The sequence below is a fragment of the Cetorhinus maximus genome, chromosome 1, assembly GCF_964194155.1.
Source record: "Cetorhinus maximus chromosome 1, sCetMax3.hap1.1, whole genome shotgun sequence".
Classification (NCBI taxonomy): domain Eukaryota; kingdom Metazoa; phylum Chordata; class Chondrichthyes; order Lamniformes; family Cetorhinidae; genus Cetorhinus; species Cetorhinus maximus.
The window spans coordinates 203,432,442-203,448,404 of record NC_135879.1 but is presented as its reverse complement, the minus strand read 5'-3'; the positions used below and the strand labels follow the sequence as shown (position 1 = coordinate 203,448,404).

The following is a 15,963-nucleotide window of genomic DNA, read 5'->3' as shown; positions in this document are numbered from 1 at the left end:
CGGTGGTGGAGGGAGTGAATGTTTGTGGATGGGGTGCCAATCAAGCGGACTGCTTTGTCCTGAATGGTGTCAAGCTTCTTGAGTGTTGTTGGAGCTATACTCATCCAGGCAAGTGGGGAGTATTCCATCACACTCCTGTGCTTTGTACATGGTGGACAGACTTTGGGGAGATCGCCAATTTCCATCTCTAACCATTGCCTGATTATGTCTCTGCTGAAACCCTAACCCATCCCTCTGTTGGCTCGAGTCTTAATTATTCCAATTTATTCCTGGCTGGCCTTTCATGTTACACCCTCCCTAAACTTGAGGTCATCTAAATCTCTGCTGCCTGTGTCCGAACATGTGCCAAACTCCATTGACCTATCAGCCCCTGTGCTTGCTGACCTACATTAGCTCCCAGTCAAGGAGCACTTGATTTTAAAATTCTTATCCTTGTTTTCAAATCCTCCATATCCTTGCCTCTTCCTACTTCTGTAACCTCCTCCAGTTCCATAGCCCTCCGAGATATCTGTGCTCCTCTAATTCTGGCCCCATGCACATCTCCAATTTTAATACCTTCATCATTGGTGGCCATGCCTTCAGCTGCCTAGATCCTAAGCTCTGGAATGCCCTCCTGACACCTCTCTACCTCGTTTTTCTCGCGGAAGACATTCCTTCAAACCTACCTCTTTGCCCAAGTTTTTGGTTACCTGACCTAAGGGCAGGATTTTATCTGACAAGTTGGGTGTGTATTCGGGTCTCAAATGCTCTCAGGAGAGTGGTGGTCACTGCTAAAGCATGCAAGGGGCCTGGAGCTTACACGAGGTAGACTGAAGGAACCTTCTTAAAAAAAAACTTAAAAAAACAATTGAAGGAGGGGCAACTTCTGTTGACCTAATCGCTGGGGCTGCCTGAGGTCCCCGTTTGGAATGAGAAATTATTTCCCTTGGCAAGACAAGAGACTTTAATTACTTGACTGATGAATTGTGATTAATTACTTAACTGCTATAAAGTTAGCAGGGCAGGTGGTTTGTGGCAGCTGCAGAATGTGGGTGCCCATGGTCACCTGTGTGATCCAAGGCAAACACGCCAGCAATAAGTGTCTGCGGCTGGAGGAAATTTAGCTCAGAGTTATTGAGCTGCAGGCCAAGCTGCAGAGACTGCGCCACTTCAGGGAGGGGCTAGTTACCTGGACACTTTGTCCCAGGCAGGAAAAACAGAAATGCAGAGTATTTTTTAAATGGTGAGAGATTGGTAAGTGTTGATGCCCAAAAGGACCTGGGTATTCTTGTTCATACGTCAGTGAAAGCTGACATGCAGGTGCAGCAAGCAATGTGGCTGACTCTTAAATGCCTAGCAAGCCACTCAGTTCAAGGGCGACTATGGATGGGCAATAAATGCTGGCCCAGCCAGCAAAGCCCACATCCCATGAATGAATAAGCAAGCAATTAGGAAGGCAAATGTTGACCTTTGTTGCAAGCGGATTTGAGTACAGGAGTAAAGAAGTCTTGCTGCATTTGTAAAGATCCTTGGTGAGACCGCACTTGGAGTATGGTGTAGAGTTTTGATCCCCTAGTGCAAGGAAGGATACACTTGCCATAGAGGGATTGCAAGAGAGCTTCACCAGATTGATCCCTGGGATGGTGGGATTGTCCTGTGAGGAGAGATTGAGGTGACTGGGCCTAGGGGAGGCGATGGCATAGTGGTATTGTCGCTGGACTAGTAATCCAGAGACCCAGGGTAATGCTCTGGGGACCTAGGTTTGAATCCCGCCACAGGTTGATGAAATTTGAATTCAATAAAAACCTGAAATTAAAAGTCTGATGACTACCACAAAACCATTGCCAATTGTCGTAAAAATGGATTTGGTTCACTAATGTCCTTTAGACTCCAGACCCACAGCGGTGGTTGACTAGGGATGTGTAATAAATGCTGGCCTGGCCAGTGACACCCGTATCCCATGAACGAATATTTAACCCAAAAAAAATTCTCTAGAGTTTAGAAGAATGAAAGATGATCTCATTGAAGCATACAAAATTCTTATAGGGCTCGACAGGGGAGATGCAGGAAGGATGTTTAGCCTGGCCGAGAGTTCCAGAACCAGGGGACACAATCCCAGAAGAAGAGGTAGGCCATTTAGGACTGAGATAAGAAGGAATTTCTTCACTCTGAGGGTGGTGAATCTTTGGTATCCCAAAGGGCTGTGGAGGCTCAGTCATTGAGTATATTCAAGACAGAGATTGATAGATTTCGAGTTATTAAAGATGTCAAGGGATATGGAGATAATGGGGGAAAATAGTGTTGAGGTAGAAGATCAGCTATGATCTGGTTGAATGGTGAAGCATATTGTAGGGTGTTGGTTACAGTTCGGTAGGCCTGGTCTTCCTAGTCATATGTAGGTTAACTTTATTAACTCTTAGAATTATTTACAAATATACTATAAAGGCTATAAGCTAGGAGCTGTCTTCATGCTTGCTGGCACAGATGGCTCTGTCCAACACTTGACTGACCCTGGGTGCAGGTCATGTGCCTCTTACGTCACTGTGGCAGTCACATACTCAGTCCTACATGTGGCAGCCCCTTATACTACACCACCCCCAAGTCATGATCCGGTGCATTTTAAGTGATTATAGTTTACCTTATGTCTTACATTGTTATTACTATCATACATTTACATGGTCATTACTACATTTTCACTACCCCACCTCCTCCCTTCAATTCCTTGAATTCAAAAGTTCCGGCAGTCCAGGAGGCCTTGTAACCCTTCCAAATCTCGTTTTCACTGCTGTCAGAAGAGTGGAAGGTTTGTCACTGCTGGTTCTACCTGTAGATTTGGAGGTTCTGGCATCTGGGTATGTTCCTCCATATCTCTCTGTTGCACAGTTGGGGGCAGGTGGGTAAGGGATGAGGAGGAGACTCCTATTTCTCCTGACTCTGCTCACTGAGGTGCCAACCAGGTTGGCCCTCGTCCTTTCTAATGACACTATCTTCTCTCTCTCTCTCAAGGTCTTTAATCTTTCTGTAATTGTGGCAAGTGTCTGGTGTGGTACCTTCTGTTGTAGGCAGAAGCTTGCTGCTGCCTGTAAGACTGCTCTCTTGCTTGGATGTCCTGGTAATCCTTGGTTACCAATCCTAGGATGAGTTTCTTTTGGCAGGATTAGAAGTAGTGTGCGAAGTTGCTGCCCATCAGGAGTTTGGATGGTGACAGGCCACATTGTAAAAGGGTGGACCTGTATGTGAATAGTGCTGCAGGGAAGTCCTCATTTTTTTTTAGGAAGACTTTTACTGTACGGACCCCTCTTTCAGCCTCCCCATTTGACAGTGGGTATCTCGGGGAGCTGGTGCAGCGGTGGGAGCCGGGTCTGGTGGTGAAGCGTGCAAAGTACTCATTGGAAAATTGTGGATCATGATTGGACACTCTCATCAGGGATGATATGGCTCGTGAACATCTCTTTTAGTGCCTTAATCACTGCCTCTGGGTAGCCGTATATTGTTGCTTCACCTCAACTCATCTGGAGAAGTAGTCAACCACTATAAGGAATGATTTGCTGTTGAAGGTGAACAGGTCAATGCTCAGCCTCTCCCTTGGCCTTGTAGGGAATACTGTGGGAATGAGGGGCTCTCTTTGGTCCTGCCTGTGCAACGCATGCACCTGGCAATGTGCAATGGTCTCTTCATCGCTTTGGAAATGCCTGGCTGCCAGACAGCGGATTGGGCACGTGCTCTGCCCTTGATGCCCAGGTGACCCTAGTATATTTTTTTGAAGGATCTCTGGCCACAGGGAGATTGGGATGACCAGCCGCTCCTTGTAGTCTAAGAGGTCAGCTATGATCGGAAAGTGTTTTTGTTGTTCGAGTGAGGTGTTGATCTTACCTCCATTTTGTCTCTGTTGAGGCTTTTCTTGTTGGCAGATGTAGGCACACTCCTCATCACCCATTTGTTCCCGATGGATCTGTTGGAGTTTACTTGGGGGTCGCTGGCAGGTGTCTCCTTGCCAATTGGAGTTCGTTTCCAGTTGTTCAATGAGATTGATATCCTGTTTTGTTAGGAGGCCGACTGTGGCCCTTGGAAGTGTGTCTGCTATTGCCTGATTTTTAACTTGGGCGTATACTGTCTCATAGGCTAACTTCATGAGACGCAGATGAAACCTCTGGATTCTGGGAGGCATCTTTGCTAGCTCTTTCTCATCCAATATGGAGACTAGTGGTTTGTGCTCTGTTTCAGTTGTAACCTTGAGGCCAATGATATAATCTGCAAACTTCAGCATTCCCATGTGAATGTGAGAGTTTCCTTTCCTATGACAGTGTACCTCATCGCTGTGTCTGACAGCTCTCTGGATGCGTAGTACACAGGTCAGTGACTTCTCTCCAGTTGTTCCTGGAACAGGACTCCTCCCAAGCCTGCGGATGAAGCATCTGCTGCTCTGGTGGTGGGCAGGGCTGGGTTGTAGTGGGTCAGAATGTTTGTGGAGAGCAGCATCATCTTGATGTAAGTGATATGAATCCCTGCACCATGCTTGGTCTTTCTTAAGTGGATGCCTCAAGGGTCCTGTGCCAATTCGGTAAAAATTTTGCCAGTTGGTTCACCATCCCCAAGAATCGCAGGAGGCCTGGAATTGAGGACGGGGCTGGGAACTCGCTGATAGCCTTGGTTTTTTTGTGGGTCTTCCGTGATGCCTTTATGGCTCACGATGTGGCCCAGGAATCAAATTAATGTTTTGGAAAACTTGTGTTTGTCATTCATTGTCAGCCCTGCTTCCTTCATGTGCTCTAAGATCGCTGTGAGTCTCTTATGTTCATTCACCGTTGCACTGTGAACCAGTACATCGTTCATGTAGCAAATGGCCCCTGGAGGCCCTGCAAAATGGCTGACATCGTACATTGGAATTTTTCTGGTGCCAACGTGATTCCAAATGGCAGGCGGTTAAAGCAAAATCTACTGAAGGCTGGTAATAAATGTTGTCAGCAGCCCGGACTCTTTGTCAAGAGGGAGTTGCCAAAAGCCGCTTTTTGCATCCAGTTTTTAAATTACCATGCACTTTGAGAGTTTAGCCAGGCTTTCACCCACTGAGGACATGGGATGCACTTCTCTAGCTACGGCTTTAATGAGCTGTGTCAGGACAATACAGATACAGATGGGCTTGTTTGGTTTTGGGACTGGGACCATCTGGAGCATTATGCAGTTGATTGTGTGATGGGGAGATGACTTCCATGTTTGTCATCTTGTCCAGCTTCTGTTGCCCCTGCTTTGTGAGTGGGTGGGGGATCTTGCGTGGTGTGAATAGACATACTGGTTTAGCACCCCCTCTGTGTGACCCTGCGTGCATTTTTTAAGTCATCCCAGTCCTGCAAAGAGTTTCGGGAACTCGCTTTTGGACTTGGATCCAGGCCCTAGGTGGCTGACCTTGTCAACCTTCTGCAACATGTTAAGCTCAAGACAGGCTTTGTGGTTTAGTAATAAACAGCCCCAGTTGTGAATCACAAAAAAGGATCTCTCAGATTGTTTTATTCTTGTATCTCAATGCAGGGCGCTTTTCACTGGAAGCTTTAAGCCTCTTACCCCGTATAGGGGTATCGTGGACAGCGTCAGCTGCTGGTTCACTAGGCATGTTTCTTTGTCTGACAGGACTGTTACACTGGCTCCTGTGCCTAATTTAAAATTTGTTAAATGGCCATTGACTGAAATATCCGTATTCCAAAATGAAGCATGGCTGTGTGTCTTCCAGGCTTGCAGTCTCGATCTTATGGATAGTCTTTGGGCCATCTGTGCATTTCAGAGTTTTTGCCTTGCATGTTTTGCCGTTGTGTCCAATCCTGTTGCACTGAAAGCATGGGCTGAAATTGCAGGATGTTGATCTCTCCTGTGATCTAAACTTGAAGCGATGCTGCACCTTAGGAATCTTTTCCTCCAAAGTCCCCAGTTATGTCATTGGCCTGGGCCTTTGGATCAGCCCAAATTGATTTGCAAGTGTGGAATTCTGACCATCGTTAAATTTTGAAAAGCACAGGTTCTGCTTTAAGAGCTTCCTGAATTTCAAGATGGTTTCACTGTTCACTTGGAAAAACAGGGATTCCCCATGCTCGGCGGTTTTGGCATTTTAATTTAGTTTAAAGTCGTGAATTTGTTGAATCCTGGCTTTTGCTTGCTCTCAGCTGAGTTTAGAAGTCGCGATTCCCCTGGATTTTGTAATTAATTATTTATTCTGTTTTGGAGTGAACTCAGATGCCACATGTTCAGGCGCCAACTCGGACTGGGTTTTAGAACAGGCTTTTTCTAACTGCACTTCTGACTCTGAATTATTGAAAGATTTCTCAGGCCTTGCTGTAGCCTGGAGCTTTAAAAGATTTGGCTCACCCCTGTTTGGACTGCTGACTCTGCACTCTGAGATTTGAAGCTGGAGTTCCAAAGGTGATTCAATGGAATCTTCTGCTGCACTGAGAAATTTTTAAATTTCTGCCTTCAGCTTCCATGCCTTTCTTTGGAGCTTTTTCCACTGTACCTCTGATTCTGGAGCTTCTTTTCGGGCCAGACTAATTTGCTGAATTTTCTCTCGGTCTTCCAGCATTTGAGTTTTTCCATCCGTTTTCTGCGAGGCCTTGGGTCTTTCCACAAGCTGCCACCATGTTATAGCGTGTTGGTTACAGTTCAGTAGGTATGAAGAAGTCTTTATAGCCATACTGTAAGTCCCTATTGACTCTTATAGCTATTTAGAACTATTCCATAAAGGATACAAGCTCAGAGCTGTCTTCATGCTTGCTGGTAAACACTGCTCTGTTCAACACTCGACTCACCCTGGGTACCTACGGGTTATGTGCCTCTTACATCACTGTTTGGGTAGAACTGTACTCAATCCCACATGAACTCTATATGTGCCAGACCCTTATACTACAGAGCAGGCCTGAGTGACCGAATGGCTTATTCCTGCTCCTATTTCCTTTGTTCCTGTGTTTCCTCTCGTTCTTTTGTGGTGCAATATAAATGTAAGTTGTATTAAAAGTGTTAAGGGCAAGCAACTGTAGTGTAGCAGCCTTGCTACTGGACTCATCATCCAGAGACCAGTCAGCATTTATAAAGAGAAAAGCCCAGAAATTTCCCTAAAAATTTAAAGATTAGCATAATATTAATATTATAATGGAAGTTTATTACCGAGAAAAGAGATTAAAAGCACTCCAAGTTCAAGCAGGAATGTTAATGGACGAAGTGACCTGTATTTGAAAATATTAAGAAAAAGGGTATTTAAAAAAAAATTAAAGATCATGCAAGGAATTAAGACAGTGGGCCAATGAGAAGCTCACCCATGGAGAGAGGTGAGAATCTGAGACAGTTTGGCAAGAAGAAGCACAATGCCAAGAGATGGTGGCCTGAAAATACTGGCAAAAAAACAGTGAGTCTGCCACTCCTGTAAAGAGGATCAAGGATAAGAAATATATTTCTACTTCTGTACATTGATGTTATTACAATCCATCTGATCAACCAAACTTTGCTATAAACCATGCTACAGAGCTAATGAAGCTCTGAAGCTGGAGTCTCTTGCTCACACAAATGGGAAGAGGAAGAGTAGCCTGGATGTTTTTGACTCTTCCCTTGACACTTGACATAGATTCCTATCACTGCCATTAGGGTGCGATAAAATTCAGTAAGTAAAACCTGGCCATCTGATTTTACTTAAGACTTGCATATGCGGGCTTTCTTTCCTCTTTCTCCCTTTTCAATTTCCTTATTTTCTCACCGTGTCCTTGGGCCTGTCAACATCTGAAGAACGAGAAGAGATTTGAAAATATTTTGGGTGGATACCCTTTCTCAGAGCACCAAAAATCCAAGAGCCTGGTATCATCATTTGAGTTGAAATATTGGCCCAGACTGTGTAGCTGCATAATGACGGAAATACTGTCAACATTCGCCCTCATTACTCTGTGCAACTGACAGCACTTGCTGGCTTCAGAATATGCACAGTTAAATGTTAAAATCTGGAGGTTGCTGTCAATGATTCCCTGCTCCTCCACAGGGTGTGCTACTGACATCCTCGCAGATGAAAATAAATTAGAAGTCAGTGATTTGACATCAACTTCCACTTTATACATTACAATCTTGCTGTTAAATCTCTTGAAAAAGTTTCCCCATGTTAAATGACATGCAGTGGGTTTTTAATAGCATACTCAGGCACAATTTTAGGGGAGGCAGTGGCTTCGTTGCATTCTCACTGGACGAGTATTCCAGAGACCCAGGGTAATGCTCTGGGGGCTCAGGTTCGAATCCCACTACGGTAGATAGTGAAATTTGAATTAAAAGCCTGGTGATGACTATGAAACCATTTCTGATGGTTGTAAAAACCCACCTGGTTCATGAATGCCGTTTAGGGAAGGAAATCTGCCGTCCTTATCTGGTCCAGCCTACGTGTGACTCCAGACCTACGGCAATGTGGTTCACTCTTAAATGCCCTCTGAACAAGGGGATGGGCAATAAATGCTGGCCTAGCCATTGACCCCCTCATCCCATCAATGAACGTTAAAAAAAATATTGCTGAACAAGCTCCCTGATCCTGAAAAAATGATTTTGTATTTGTTGTAAGTCAAATTTCTGCATTCATGATTCAGAATCACATAGTATTTTAAATAAAATTACATTTTTTAAAGTTTGCTTATGATAATTTTAGAAGGTGTACCATAAACCTGCTTGTTGGGCCCTGGTTTGCTGCCTCTGTGAATTCTTCAATGTGGTTGGCTGCTTGGTTCCACTTGATGATTTCACAGCTGTTGGACACCAGAGATCCCCCATAACTGGCACCAGATCAAAATTAACATAGGAAAAGGTAAAATTCATGCTGCAGAGCTTGCTGGATTTCTGTGTCAGTTTTTTTGCGGTCAGTAGCAAACATGATCAATTTGCCACTGACTTCAAAATCCAGGCCATTGTAGCTGGTGATAACAATTTCTTGGGGAAGGTGAAATAGCTAACTTGTAAATGGATTTATTACTGTTTGGCTTCTATTTCAGGCACTAGAGGAATATTCTAAGGAGAAGTATTCTAAGGTGCTTGATTACTGAATTTTGAAAAAATATTGTTCACTAAATGTGTCATGTGCAAATCTACTTGTCTGAAAGTGTCAACATTTATGTTCATGTTAATAACATACCAGCGGGTTGAAGTAATTGATAATATTATACCTGGGCCCACATTAAATACGTAACTGCTCAAATTGCAGGTCAACCCCCAGAATCATAGGCTGCTGTTTGAAGTCTTTGATGAAAACCGACTGGTGAGTATGAAGTGAATAAATTTGCTTTTGCCTTTATGCTTTGATTTGAAAAGGGTAATTAACTTATTTGGTGGTCCCTTGCCACTTGTTTTCATTGGCAATTCTCTCACAGAGTTGTGGTTTACTCTTTTTGGTCATAAAATACCGCATCGTTTATTTTCAAATTTCATGCATTGGTAGATTGCTGTGTTTTGTTTTATTCAGGCGTCTATTATGATCCTCTTTAAATAGAAAATAAAGCTATTAGAAAAGAAACTATAGCACTGTGGTACTTAGCTTACCTAAAGAGTAATTGGAAATGACTCCAAAGGAGCAGTTTTCCAATACATGCAATAGAGTCTAGTAACTGAGTGCATGAGTGTGTCAGATAAGTTCCTTAATTGGAGTCCTGTACCCTGCTTGGTTCATTTTGGAAATATAAGTGTCACAGAAGTTCTGTAATTGTTGCACTTATCATTTAGCCTTACGTAAGTAATAAACAATTGATATTATGAAGACGGATGAAGAAGAGCTGAACTAATACTTATTTTACCCAAAGCCAATCTATTGGACCACTTGGATTGAATCTGAAGGGTGGTTTTTAATATCACATTTTTATATTAGCTTTTGGTTCTGATGCAAAACATTATGGTGGGAGCTGACTTGTGCATAGATACGGAGTGAATTGCCCAGATCTTCCATGAAGCGGCAATCATTGTCAGATTGCTGCTTCTGTCAAACTTTTCCACACCCCGATGCTACTCTCCATTTCTTGCTGGTTCTCCTGAGCTGGGCTTTGCCAGAAATGTGGATCACAGCATTCGTTGGAGAGCTCCATCTGTAGTGTCGGGGGAAGACAAGACACAACCCCATTTTATGGCAGTAACTGCCGTATGGTAAGTTTAAAGATCCAGTGTGACTGGGTGAGTGGATGAATGGGAAGTGGGTGAGGTGGCAGATGGGTTGGTGGTGGTCGGGTAGGGAAGGGTAGTTGGTTGGTGAAAGGTAGTCATCTTGTTAGGGGGGTCATTGGGGGGCCATGTGGGGAATCAGGGGTGATCAATGTGAATGATTGGGAGAGTCAGTTCTGTAGTTACCCAGGAGTTAGACTAGGTTTTCTGTGTCTAACGTTTCCTGGGTAACAGGTGGGGTAAGTCGCACAGAACTGTCTGAAGTCTCCTACTCTAGCTCAGATTTGGATACATTTTCGGAGGTGCCTGGGGAACAGGGGAATTGCCCATCAGAAGTTCAAACTTCCTGGGCAATTCCCACAGAGATCATTGCATCGGCACTTCTACAGGATCCTGTTATGCATCTTGGGCCATATGTCCGGTCTCTGATGATCCCGGGAGAGGAAGATCTGGGCTACTATATCTACAAAAATATTAAATAGATGAGGATACGTTTTACCAGTCCAGGGCACAAAATTATTTAGCTTTGGTTTTGGTTTATGCTGGGCAAGAATTCTCATATGAACATATGAATTAGGAGCAGGAGTAGGCCATTAAGTCCCACCATTTAATGAGATCATGGCTAATCTGATTGTGGCCTCAATCCATTTTTCTTCCTACCCTAGTACCCTTTGACTCCCTTGTCAATCAAGAATCTAACTCATCTTTAGATAAACTCAATGACTTGCCTCTAATGCTCATCGGGAAAAATTCCACAGGCTCACCACCCTCTGAGAGAAAAAAGTCCTCCTCATTTCTCTGTTAAATCAGAAACTCCTTATTTTTAAACTGTGTCCTCTAGACTCTCCCACAAGGGGAAACATCCTCTCAAGATCTACCCTGTCATGTTCCCTCAGGATCTTGCATGTTTCAATAAGATCATCTCTCATTCTTTTAGACTTCAATGAATACACACGCAACCTGTCCAACTTTTCCTCATAGAATAGCCCCCTCATGCCAGGAATCAGTCACGTGAACCTTCTCTGAACTGTTTCAAATGCAGTTATTTCCTTTCTTAAATAAGGAGACCAAAACTGTACACAGTACTCCAAATGTGATCTCACCAACACTCTATACAACTGTACCAAAACATCCTTACTTTTATATTCTAACCTCCTTGGAATAAATGACAACATTCCTACTCACTTGCTGTACCTGCATACTAACTTTTTGTGATTCATGTACCAGAACGCCCAGATCCTCGTTATCTCAGAGCTCTGCAGTCTCTGACAATTTAAAATATATGCTACTTTTTTATTCTTCCTGCCAAAATATAAAAGTTCACATTTTCTCACCTTATACTGCATCTGCCAATTTTTTCCAATTCACTGAACCCATCAAGATCCCTTTGCAGACTTCTTATGCCCTCTTCACCATTTACTTTCCTACCTACCTTTGCGTCATCAGCAAATTTAGCAACCATACATTCGGTCCTGTAATCCAAGTCATTAAAAAGATTGTAAACAGTTGAGGCCCCAGCATTGATCCATGTGGCACCTCACTCATTAGATTTTGCCAAACTAAAATGACCCATTTAGCCTACCCTCTTTTTTCACTTGCTACCCAATCCTCTGTTCATGCTAATATGTTACCCCCGTACACCAGGCTTGTTCAACCTTTTCACGTGGGGGTGGAGTTTTAAAAAAAACCTGACATATGTAAAGAAACAACTTGCTGAGCAAAAAAAAAAGTCAAAACAATAAATTGATCATTTTTTAAAAAAGAGTAATAAATAAAGATAACTATTAGAATGTGAAAGGGTGTGTGTGTCCAGCTCCCTTCCAGTCACGATGGGAGAGACTTCCATTCCCCCTCACTCTCACCCCTCTCACAAGCACATACACACTCATCTCTCACACTCACTCACTAACACACACACGTGCGCGCCCCTCGCACACGTGCATGCACACTTATAATTAACATTGTAAGAATGGTCAGTCCTGTATTTGGATGGGTAATAACACTAAACATTAGGTCAGGCAGGTATCTGGATTGGATGTTTATAGTACAAGTGGTGTCAGTAATCCACATGGTTGGGTATTCAATGCTCCAATTTTGCTAAGACAAATTGGATCAGATTGTAACAGAATCTTGGTTGAAAACCCAATGTAAAGGGATAATATCTGCGTGTAAACCACCTACCCTCCCTCACCCCCTCACACATGCTCACCCTCACCCACTCACTCCCAAATTGGCGAGGGAGGGTTGCGATGACAGAGGAAGAGAGATCTGGAGTGAAGCCTGAGGCCTAGCAGTGTCCAAATGCAGGTGCACGTTGGGAATGCAGGGAGAAGGTAGTGTGGGGTGGGGAGGGGGGAAAGTGGCAGAAGTTGGGGTGAGAGTCAGGGGAGAGGGGTGAGCCATGTGCCCCCGTCCGCCCCATAGTTTCTTTCTTTCTCTTTCTTTCTCTCTCTCTCTCTCTCTCTCTCTCTCCACTTATTCACAGCTGTCAGTGTTTGCTGCTCCTACAATCACAGCCAGTTTGTTTCCCATATTTGTTGCTGATGGGCTCACAACAATTTTATTTCAATAGGTTCAATTTCACTGACTGGTCTTACTAGCATTTTGATCAGTGGCACTGGCGGCCACTTAGAAGGGCTTCAGGGGCCACAATGCGGCCAGCAGGTTGCCAGTTGGATAAGCTTGCCCTACACCATGAGCTCTTGTCTAGTAAGCTTTTGATGTGGCACCTTGTCAAATGCCTTCTGGAAATCTAAGAACACCGCATCCACAGGTTCCCCGTTATCCTCGTTGCTTGTTACTTCCTTAAAGAACTCTAGCAAATCAGTTAACACGATTTCCCTTTCACAAAATCAAGCTAACTCTGCCTGATTACATTGAGATTTTCTAAGTGCTCTGCTAATAGATTTCAGCATTTCCTTTGGCAGATGCTAAGTTAACTGGCCCGTAGTTTTATGCTTTCTATCTCCCTCCTTTCTTGATTAGTGGAGTGACTTTAGCTATTTTCCAATCTAATAGGACCTTTCCAGAATTTAAGCAATTTTGGAAAATGTAAACCTGTGCATCTACTATCTCAGCAACTATCCTAGGATGAAGTCATTCAGGATCTGGGGACTTGTCAGCTTTTAGTTCTACTAATTTTCTCAGTACCCTTTCCCTAATGATTGTAATAATTTTAACATTCAGATAAGTAAACCTTTCATTTCTCTTGCAATTTGAAAGCTGTGCAGTAGATGAGATCTTATTGCCAAGTTTTTTTATCACAAAGTACCATCATGCTTATCTCCACTCTGTCCCAAAAGTGCACAGTAAAAATAGAATTAGCTTAAGCCCTCTCTTTGCTTCATTTAAAATTGAAGAATCAACTTTTGTTTCTTTCTAATAAGTGGCATATATAAAATTGCATTTTGTATTTTAGCTGACCATTTAGTATCACCGTATTGGCCATCAGTAATATTTCTCAAATTAGTTTTCCAGGCACCCACAGCAAATGCCAACTGTTTAACTAATAGCTATTCAAATACTTGTAAGAAATGACTGACGAGATGGGCTCTTTAATCACATTCAATACTGATGCTGGAACAAAAATCTGATTTAAAAAAGAAATTTTATTTGGGGAAATGTAAAAGAATCAATTGCTCAATACCTCAAATCAATCTACTTTTTCTCAAGCTCAGGATAAGTCAGCAACATCTTCAAAAATTTCTGGCTGTGGTTCAGCAATGCTCCAAAGTGATATTCTCTTTTGACATGCAGCATGGTACTATATTTGGAAGAAGGTGTCACTCAAACATGTTATGTATGACACTAGCCTTGAGTACTTCTTTTTGTCATATTTTGGGAAAGGGTTCCTGTACACTCAACTGTTATAACTTAACTGGCAGAACTCAGTGCACCCAAGTAAACAGTTGTGTGCAGAGCTGTCTCCAGACTATTACTGTTTGATTTATAGCCGTGAGATCACATATTCTGATGGTTGCGAAATGACTTGTGCTGTGAGTGATCTCAGACTGGTAGCTGAAGTATAACTGCAGAATGAACTTTGTGTGTGCCCTTTGTAAACACGTGATTTGAACTTCATTCTTGTTCGTGAAATGTAACCAAGAGACTAGTTGATAAAATTTATAGATGGGGCTCTGATTGAAATGGTCTGTGAAATGGGGTAGATAGCATAGTTGGTATCCTATGTATAAAAAGCTACACATACTCTGATTTATATGTTGAAGATGTTGATACCATTTCTGTGATAATTCTCTGTTCCAATTGGAAGTAAACACTGCTGAAAGTTGCCTATTGATTTTATTTAATCATTTCTCCCTACTTGACCATCATAAGTTGTGAGGCCTGAATGATGGCCATATCAGTGAAATGCTAATCATGTACAACTGCTATAGTACAAACCTGGGAAATGAGATTTTACTGGTTTTGTTATGCAGCACATTTATTTGCATGAAAACCTTGGATAATATGTGTTGATGTTTGGGGAATTTGATTTGCAGACTTTAAACTTTTTAGTGGTTTTAAAATATTCTGGTATTCTCACCCACCCACATCCCCAACTTTTCACAACCATTTTGGAAGAAATTTTAAAGCAAAATCCGTTCTAATAATACTTTTGGTGTTGAAACTCAGCTTAAAAGTAGGTACTTTGTGAATATAATAACTGCTGCAGCACCAATTTCTACTAAGTTAATGTATGTAATTGAAGAAGGCTGCCTTTCAAGAAGGTAACCAATGAACGTTTCAACTATCTTGGAGTGTTTCCACAGAACAAGGTTGTTCATCATGAAATAACGTCATAAATATAGCAGAGCACATCCAGATTTTCTTTCTTCTTTCAGTTTTAAAATCTTTAAATTTCAACTAATGTCAGTCTAGGCTAAAGGTCATTACTAGCACTTAGAACCACAGAAGGAAGCCATTTGCCCTGTTGAGTCTGTGCTGGCCCTCTGAGGGAGCAATTCACACAGTAACACTCCCCAGCCTTCTCCCCATAGTCCTGCAATTTTTTCCATTTTAGATAATGATGCAATTCCATTTTGAAAGCCTCAATTTACCCTGCCTCCACTACACTGTCAGGCTGTACATTCCAGATACACGCGCTGTATGAACATTTTTTTCCTCATATCACCATTGTTCCATTTGCCAATTAACTTAAAAAATTTGTGCCCTCTAGTTCTTGATCCTTCCATCAATGGGAACAGTTTCTCCCCATCTGCCCTGTCTAAGCCTCTCATGATTTTAAATACCTCCATTAAATTTCCGCTCAATCTTCTCTTCTCCAAGGAACAACAGTCCCAACTTCACCAAACTCTCTAATCTGTCTACATAACTAAAGCTTATCATTCCTGGAACCATTCTTGTGATTCTTTTCTGTGCCTTATTTAATGCTTTCAGATCCTTCCTAATAGAAAGAGCAGTCATCCTAGCTCTGACCCCTGGGGAACTCCATGACAAACCTTCCTCCTGTCTGAAAAACAACCGTTCACCATGACAAAAACAAAAATACCTGGAAAAACTCAGCAGGCCTGACAGCATCTGCTAAGAGGAACACAGTTAACGTTTCGAGTCCGTATGACTCGTTCACCATGACCCTTTGTTTCCTGTCACTCAGCCAATTTCATATCCATGTTGCTACTTTCCCTCTTATTGCACGAGCTCCAATAATGTTCACAAATCTGTTGCGGGGCACTTCACCTGATACCTTTTGGAAGTCCATGTACACTGCATCAACAATGTGACCCTCATCAACCATTTCTGTTGCCTCATCAAAAACTGCAGCAAATTAGTTAATTATGATTTTTCCTTATCAGATCCATTCTGACTCTCCTTAATTAA

The 15,963-nt window shown here is 42.7% G+C and overlaps 1 protein-coding gene across 2 annotated transcripts in view; it reads left to right on the top strand.

Moving 5' to 3' along the window:
* Positions 1-15,963, top strand: part of nedd4l (NEDD4 like E3 ubiquitin protein ligase) — a 426,083-nt gene that overhangs the window by 181,367 nt on the left and 228,753 nt on the right. For both annotated transcript variants that reach the window (XM_078551960.1, XM_078551971.1), the window contains one exon: positions 9,182-9,235. In XM_078551960.1, coding sequence (XP_078408086.1) covers positions 9,182-9,235 — 54 coding nt within the window. The remainder of the gene's footprint in view (positions 1-9,181; positions 9,236-15,963) is intronic.